Source organism: Athene cunicularia (genome assembly GCF_003259725.1).
Source record: "Athene cunicularia isolate RWA chromosome 28 unlocalized genomic scaffold, athCun1 chr28_part1, whole genome shotgun sequence".
NCBI lineage: Eukaryota > Metazoa > Chordata > Aves > Strigiformes > Strigidae > Athene > Athene cunicularia.
Window position 1 is genome coordinate 1,596,342 of NW_020799139.1, and position 7,369 is coordinate 1,603,710.

The following is a 7,369-nucleotide window of genomic DNA, read 5'->3' on the forward strand; positions in this document are numbered from 1 at the left end:
GAGGTGGGTCGTGAGGAGAACCGGGGCCCGTTGTGCGCTCGGGAGCTTCCCCAGTACCTGCAGCCGGTTCCTGGGTCCTCTCCGGGGCAGGCCTCGCCGAAAGACTGAGGGGTGGGATCTCCCTGACCGGCTGGGCCTGCTGAGGGGGCTGCGGGGATGAGCCGGGCCCTGGTGTGGGAGCGGGGACAGAGGCAGGCCGAGGGGCTTTGGGCTGTGTTCGCCCTCGAGCGTGCGGGGTCTCAGGGTCGTGTGTGTCTGGGCAGGCTGCCCACCGTGCCCCTGCGGCAGGGGAAGTGCGGTGAGAGCCGTGTCACAGCAACACACCCATCTGCAGTAGAAGCAGCAGCAGCTTCCCGATCCAAATCCTGGGCCTCTGAAATCCTTATTTTTTAAAATTGTTATGTTTCTGCATGTTAAAAAAAAAACAGTCATCTCTTTGACCCTAATATTTTTGTTTGAGTTCTGTGCTTTTGTTTTGAAGAAGAGCAATTCAGTTCCTTTGTTTCTGATTCACATTAGAAGGTTTTGCACCAAAACTAGTTGTGGGTTATCTTAATGACAGGACAAGGGGGCAGTTTATCTCCTTCGAGTAAAATGGGATCGAAACAGATTGCACAGGAAACATTTGATGATGCCGTGCAAGAAAACATTACAGAATTTGAAATGGATCCAGAAGAGGCTGTGAGAGAAGCTGTGCAGCAGTTTGAGTCCCAAGGTATTGTAAATTCTCCTCCCTTTGCAGTTCAGGCTATTACAGACTGGAGTTTTACAGATCTTAAAATTTAAGAGAATCGGCATGCAAAGATTGATCATCCAGTCTTGAAAAGAAGCCTTTGTGTAGTGGAACAGAGACACTATTAATGCTAACCCAGTTTCATGGAGTAATTATGACTGAAAAACTGCTTTGAGTGAAACTGCAGGGTGCAATTTGGTCGATGAAATTAAACTTTTTTTTTTCCCTCTAGTTGACATTTAGCTAAAAATGATGCTTTGTTCCAGGATGTGTTTGACCATTATAGTTAGACAGAACTTTAACAACATTTCAGCATCTTTGTGAATTGATCCACACTTTACAACAAGTTCATCTTTGTTTACTGTGGTTAACTTGGCAAATTTTACCCAAGCTCCTGTAACTAACGTTAATCATGTTTTTCTTTTAGGTGTTGACCTAAGCAATATTGTGAAAGCTGTGCGGCAGCCTGCCTCTGAAAATGGGCAAAAACAAAAGCATGAAATTTTGCTGGTAGGAGCACAAATTTATGTTGTTTTCTAAGGATCATGGTTATATAATAGTTGAAGTAATATGCTAAGAATAATGATACACACCTCCTACTTCTGCCTCTGTCCCATTTCTCAGTGAGCTCTTCAACGAGCAGTTAATTCCATCTATTCTGCAAATTAGGAATAATATAAAAATTCAAAGAGCTAGCTTGCACTTTTCAGTGGAAGAATTTCTGTAAGTGCAAAATGCCAGCATCTCCTGCCTAGGAAATGCAGAGACTGCCTTTCAGAACTCAGAGGCAGATTCTGCTGTTGTCAGGTAAACTCAAGGCACAGAAGAACTGTAATGGAAAAAAATACAAATAACCTAAGTGGTAGCTGTTAGCTAGTTCTTCTGAGGGTGGGTGAAAACATGGAATACAGTCCCTCACCACCAAGAATATAAAAATACTGATGCACATCGCTGACCACTGTGAAATGTGCTGGTTGGACCCAGTTCACCCGCTACTGGTCAGACTGGTGTACAGGGGTGGCAGAAGTGCAGAGAAGCCCTCACTCCTCCAAAGGTTCTGTGCGTGAAGACAAAAAGCTGGCCTTTGACAGCCATTTCTTAGATATGTCAAACTAATTAAAAAGAAGACTTACTATAAATAAAAAAATGCGACTGACTATGAGGAACTGCTCTAGTTCCTTCACAGTTCAGATTGAAAATTAACGCTTGTTCTCTTCTTCAGACTTTAGATTCCCTTGGAAGAGCCGTTGCTGACGCTGATCTTGCTGAGATGGCTGAGCAGCTCGTGGTCTTCACTGATCAGTGCAAAGAACAGCTGGCTTTCCGCTACCTGGCTGGGCAGAATGGTGCCTATTCTGTGGTATTCTCTGCCTGCCAGTTGGCTTCAGGAGACAGAAATTTAAGGCTAAAAGCCTTTTATACTCTGTCTGCCATCTTGGATGGGCAGCCAGACCTCCTTGATGCCGCTGGCCAGGACCTACTGCTGCAAACCCTGAGAGAATATAGAGAGGATGCGGAGATGACGCTGGCTGGGATGCGGTGCATTCGGCACGCCTGTCTGAAACACGAGCAGAATCGTCAGGACTTTGTGAAAGGTGGGGTTCTGCCCCTTCTGACCGGAGCTATTGTCCAGCACGGAGACAGTGCCGACGTCGTCCGAACGGCCTCCTCGGCGCTCAGGATCATGACGTTTGATGATGACATCCGCGTGCCCTTTGGTCACGCTCACGATCATGCTAAAATGATTGTGTTGGAAAATGATGGGTTAAGAGTCCTCATTGAAGCTGCAAAAGGTAAAATTAACCCCGTGACTGTTGAGCCTCACTTTGAATCATCTGTACTTTCTTATCTCAAAACTGTGCTTTGTCTTAACTTGAAGCTCCCCAGAGATGATTCAGAAATTTGCCACTAAAACGATGTTTAATTCTTTTGATGTGCCCTGAGAGAGAAAAATAATATGACTGCTCCAGAGGCTATCAGCAGCACCAAGGTGGCAGTTATCAGAGCTATTTGCCAGTCTGTCTAGGAAATATTTTACAGACCACTGCGCGTTTACAGGCATGTTATCCTTGCTGAGGTGCTGTGTTCTTGCCAAAAAAGAAACTCTATCTCAGTCTAGATACAGAGTGAACAGGATGTCATCTGTGTGCTGCTGTGTTTTGATACATAAAGTAAAATTCACTGTGTCCTGTTGGGTTTTTTTAATAAAGCAAAGTAAGCCACCTTGATTCTGCAGCACCCCTCCTTGCTTGTAGTTACCCCATTCATCATCTCTCCTCTGCAGCTTTCACAGATAACTCCAGTGTCCTCAGTGAACTCTGTGCCACCCTTTCTCGCCTCTCTGTCAGGAATGAATTCTGTCAAGAAATTGTGGACCTTGGCGGCTTAAATTTTATGGTGACTCTTCTGGCTGACTGCATCGACCATCCGGTGAGTGATATAAAGTGTACTTAGGAGTGGAGATAAACATAGCAGGGCACACTTTTCATTTTAAAGTCCTGGCCCTGAATGGGCCTTAGACTGTGCATTATTTTAGGTTCAGTTAGGGTTGAAACCCAACCACTGATGCCTATTTATGGCCTTATATACAGAACTAGGTTACAGGTGCTCTGTCAGGTAAGACTGCAGTAATTCTGAGGCCCTTGCTCATGGTTACTTCCTCGGTCCTCCACGCTCCATAAGCAGAACTTGCTCCCAGAAAAGCTGAGCTGGTTTTCCACCATTGTAACTAGAAAAGATTCAGGAGGGTTTAGATGCTCAAGTCCCAAAAGGTGGTTGTTTGATTCTTTAAACTTCTTTGAAAACCTCTGCCAAACTGACAAGGTTCATTATTACTCTGTCTAGCGAGTAAGCTATGCTTGAGACATGAGTGACAGAGAACAGTGCTGCTGTTCATAACTGGGAAGGACAGCTGTTTGAATGGAGTTACTGGGGGATGTTCTGGATGGCTTTCAAAAGTCTAAAACTCTCTCTGGGGCTTTCTGAGGTGTTTTTTCTTGATGAATGCAGGACGTGGTGAAGCAGGTGCTCAGCGCCATCCGAGCGGTTGCGGGTAATGACGACGTGAAAGACGCCATCGTTAATGCTGGGGGAACAGACCTCATCGTGCTCGCTATCAGCCATCACCTCGCCAATCCTCAGGTACACACCGAGGTGGTTGCTGAAGTCCCGCAGGGCTGGGAATGGAGGTCAGGTTTGGGCTGTGTCATGTAGCAGCATAACTTGTCTTGTGCAGAGGAACAACCCGCAGCCTTGCTCTGACTTGTGATAAAACAATCTGTGATTCTTTAGGGTCGACTTTAGTGCTTAAGAACATGGTGTATTTGGGAACGGTCAGTGCTAGGTTAATGGTTGGACTAGATGATCTTCAGGGTCCTTTCCAACCTAGTCGATTCTGTGAAACAGCCTGTGCTGGGAGCAGGTGCCTCCTAAGCACAGTCGTCGAAGAATTGCAGCCAAACAGTGTCTTAAACCTTTAATATCCAGTTGTTGAGCGGTTAAGTGATGCTTTGGCAAATATTTGTGAAAATGTAAAGGTATGTCTGCTTTATCTTTACTATAGTAGAGTTTCTCCTTGTTCCTGAATCAGATGGCTATTGAATACAGTGTTTTACGCCTTTGGGGTGTGAAACTTGGTTTACATGCCACAGGAGCAGAGTGTTTCAGTGGTAGAAACTTAAAAAAATAAATGTTAAAAATTACCAAACAAGGAAATGAGCTCCAAATGCCTTTTTTTTCCTTAAAGGAACATTCTCAGGCAGTGAAATCTCTTCCCCTTTGTCTTGCAGATCTGTGAGCAGGGTTGTGCAGCCCTGTGCATGTTGGCTTTGCGAAAACCTGAGAACTGTAATGTCATCATGGAAGGCGGAGGGGCGTTGGCAGCTCTTCAGGCCATGAAAACACACCCACGAGAAGTGGCTGTACAGGTATTTGCCTCGAAGCACTTGATTATTTATTCAGGATCGGTGCTGGCTCTGTTCACTGCTTCGTGGGGATTTTGTCCTTTACTTGACAAATACCGAACGGTTCTGAGTGTGTTGGGAACGCAGCATCTAAGTGTAGGACTCCCTACATCTGTCAGCCTGATGCCATCAGAGCAAAATTAGTTTGGGCTTCAAACCCACCCAAATTCAGGTTCAAGTGACTGTGGAAAGCCGTGCTTCTCTTCCAGGCATTACTTCTCCTCGAAAGAGCAGGCTCCTTCATTCCCGGCTTGTGCTGTAGTGATATCTTATGGGAGACATTGCCCTATATTCTCAAGAGTCGAATAAGACTTCTTGCATGGCAAGAAATTAGCCTCTGGTTTCTCATGCAAGTCTCAGCAGATTCACTTTTGTGCTCTCCAGAGTATTAAAATACCATAGAAAATATTTTCTCAAAGAGTAGTTTAAACTAACTGCCAGGGAAGGTGCTTGGAACAGCATACAAGGGGGTGGAAAGGTGGGTCTGCTGCTATTGGAGAATTCTGTTTTAGCACTGTTTAAAGAAGTATTTGGTATTGCCGGGCTGATGGTTGAAACTTGCTGGTGTTCTGACAGAAGCAGGAGGTTTTGTTGTACAAATTTCAGTGTGAACTACCAGCCACACTTTTGTCCACAGATTTTGTTCTTTCAGGAGATAGTTTGTTGCTGTCTACAGCATCTCACATTTGGCTGCCCAGAAAAAGTTTTTATTTTAGTTGAAACCAGATCTGCTTTGTGCGTGCCAGCATCCTACACGCATGGTGTTTCCCTCCAAAAGATGCTGATACTTCTCCTTTACCTCTCATCAGAAACAGGCTTGCATGCTGATCCGCAACCTGGTCTCCCGGAGCCGGGACTTTTCTCAGCCCATCTTAGAGATGGGAGCTGAGAACCTGATAACAGAAGCTCGTGCAACACACAAGGACTGTGACGATGTGGCCAAAGCTGCGCTGAGGGATCTTGGTTGTAAAGTGGAGCTCCGAGAGCTGTGGACAGGTCAGAAGGGAAGCCTGGCTCAGTGAACCGTCCCTCTACTGAGCTGTGGAGCTTCATGACATCTGTGTACAGGAAGCCCAAGGCGGGAAACGAAATGGCATGGATTAATTTGCAGTTCCATTCCATTGAACTGGAATATCTGAAGCAAATGCCTGGCTTGTGAGGCTGCAGTGAACTTTCTGTTGGGAGCTACAGCTGAAATGGCTTTTATGCATTCACAGGCTGCAAATCAACTCTGTGTAGTAATCATTCCCCAAATCATCTAATGCCTGAAGATGATCTGCTCCCCCTGTTGTGTTTGTTCCTCGTGTACAGAACGGGGCCGTTCCCACGTGCTCGGTTCTGTGCAGTAAAAGCAGAAGTGGCTCATTTCTGGTAGGAGTGTGGTACGTACCGTGGCACCTGGTTCTGAGTTGTCCCTCAGCTCTCTGCCGCAGGGGGCTGGTAGCCCGCTCTGGTAGCGGGGTGGATGAGGAGGAATCCCATCATTTGTGAATGTGTTCTGTCCTGTTGTACTGTTCTACTAACCGTTACTTTACTGCTGACCATATTCTGTGTTTGCTTCTTTGTTTTGGGTTTTCAGCCAACATTTTAAACAAAAGCAAAGTAAGGATTTACACTGTATGGCTCAGAGCAATGTACTTTCCTGCCATTTGCATCCAGGAGAAAGGTTCACGTTCTGTTTCAGGGAGATGAGTGAGTCAGGGACTGATAGTGAAGATGGGAATTTCAAAGCAGGGACAAACTGGCAGCGCTGCCCCGCAGCAGGAAGGTGATGCAGGGGAGCCCAGGCTTTGGTTGTCTCTTAGCAGGGCAGGACTTCCCTGGATCCAGGAGTGTTTGGGTAATGAAGAGGCCGTGGACTGGAGACAGCTGCAGGCTTGGGAGCAAAAGAAGAGAGGTGAAACATCTGCAGAGGCTCTGAAGTCTCAGCTAAAGCTTCTGTGTGCCCCCATTTCTTGCTGGGCTGTGTTGTGACTGGCTCTGCTCTGGGTGCTGAACCTTCCTCCTGTGCTGCTACTGATGTACTTGCGTGGAGGCTTTCTAACGCAATACTCGCTGTAGAAATGTTGACCCTATAAAATATAAAAATGGAGCCTTTCTGAGGCCGGAAAAGAAAGGTGGTAGAAATGCCTCGGTGGTGAGTTTGTAGATCTTCAGAGGCCTCTAACCTCTTGGAACATGCGTGAGGAAAGGCTGTCCGGCTCTCTTCCTGCTCTGTGAAAAGCTGAGGGGTTTGTGCACTGCTCAGCCTCGGAGCCAAGATCCTCTGTGGCAGAGCGGGTGTGAAGAGCTGCTGAAGAGGCCCGGAGGTCCCAAGAGAGAGCCTGTGTGCTCTGCAGAGCACGTTTGGTGCAGCCTGGCCCTCAGGCTTCGCCTTGCTGCTGGGTCTGTGGAGCAGCACCGAGGCTTCATGTGGTGCAGGGAGAGACTCAACCATTGGATCTATTTTCCTTGGGCGTTAAACCAGCCGTGCTGCAGGGCCGAGCAGCTCTCCCCAGTCTCCGGGTTTTAACCCCCGACTGAGCCGGGGGCAGTGCCCAGAGCTCGGGCTGTCAGGCGAAGCCCTGCCGGGACTCAGCTGCAGGGGGGACCCGGGCAGAGCACGGGCGCTGAGCGCGGCCCTGCGCGGGATTTGCGCGGCGCAACACCGGGCTCACCCCGCCCCCACCCCCTC

At 47.5% G+C, this 7,369-nt stretch overlaps 1 protein-coding gene across 1 annotated transcript; it reads left to right on the top strand.

The window, feature by feature from the left end:
• Positions 1-470: 470 nt before the first annotated feature.
• ARMC6 (armadillo repeat containing 6) lies at positions 471-6,818 on the top strand. Its single transcript, XM_026864988.1, has 7 exons — positions 471-715; positions 1,161-1,243; positions 1,956-2,526; positions 3,018-3,163; positions 3,743-3,874; positions 4,522-4,659; positions 5,505-6,818. Exons 1-7 carry the CDS (start codon positions 556-558, stop codon positions 5,715-5,717), a joined length of 1,443 nt encoding a protein of 480 aa, XP_026720789.1. The 5' UTR covers positions 471-555; the 3' UTR covers positions 5,718-6,818.
• Positions 6,819-7,369: the final 551 nt, after the last annotated feature.

Bases quoted from the DNA above. Each gene is read 5' to 3' on its own strand.
- ARMC6 (XM_026864988.1), top strand. From the start codon at position 556: ATGACAGGACAAGGGGGCAGTTTATCTCCTTCGAGTAAAATGGGATCG. The intron at 716-1,160 runs GTATTGTAAATT...TTTTTCTTTTAG, and splicing joins GCAGCAGTTTGAGTCCCAAG to GTGTTGACCTAAGCAATATT. The intron at 2,527-3,017 runs GTAAAATTAACC...TCTCCTCTGCAG, and splicing joins CCTCATTGAAGCTGCAAAAG to CTTTCACAGATAACTCCAGT.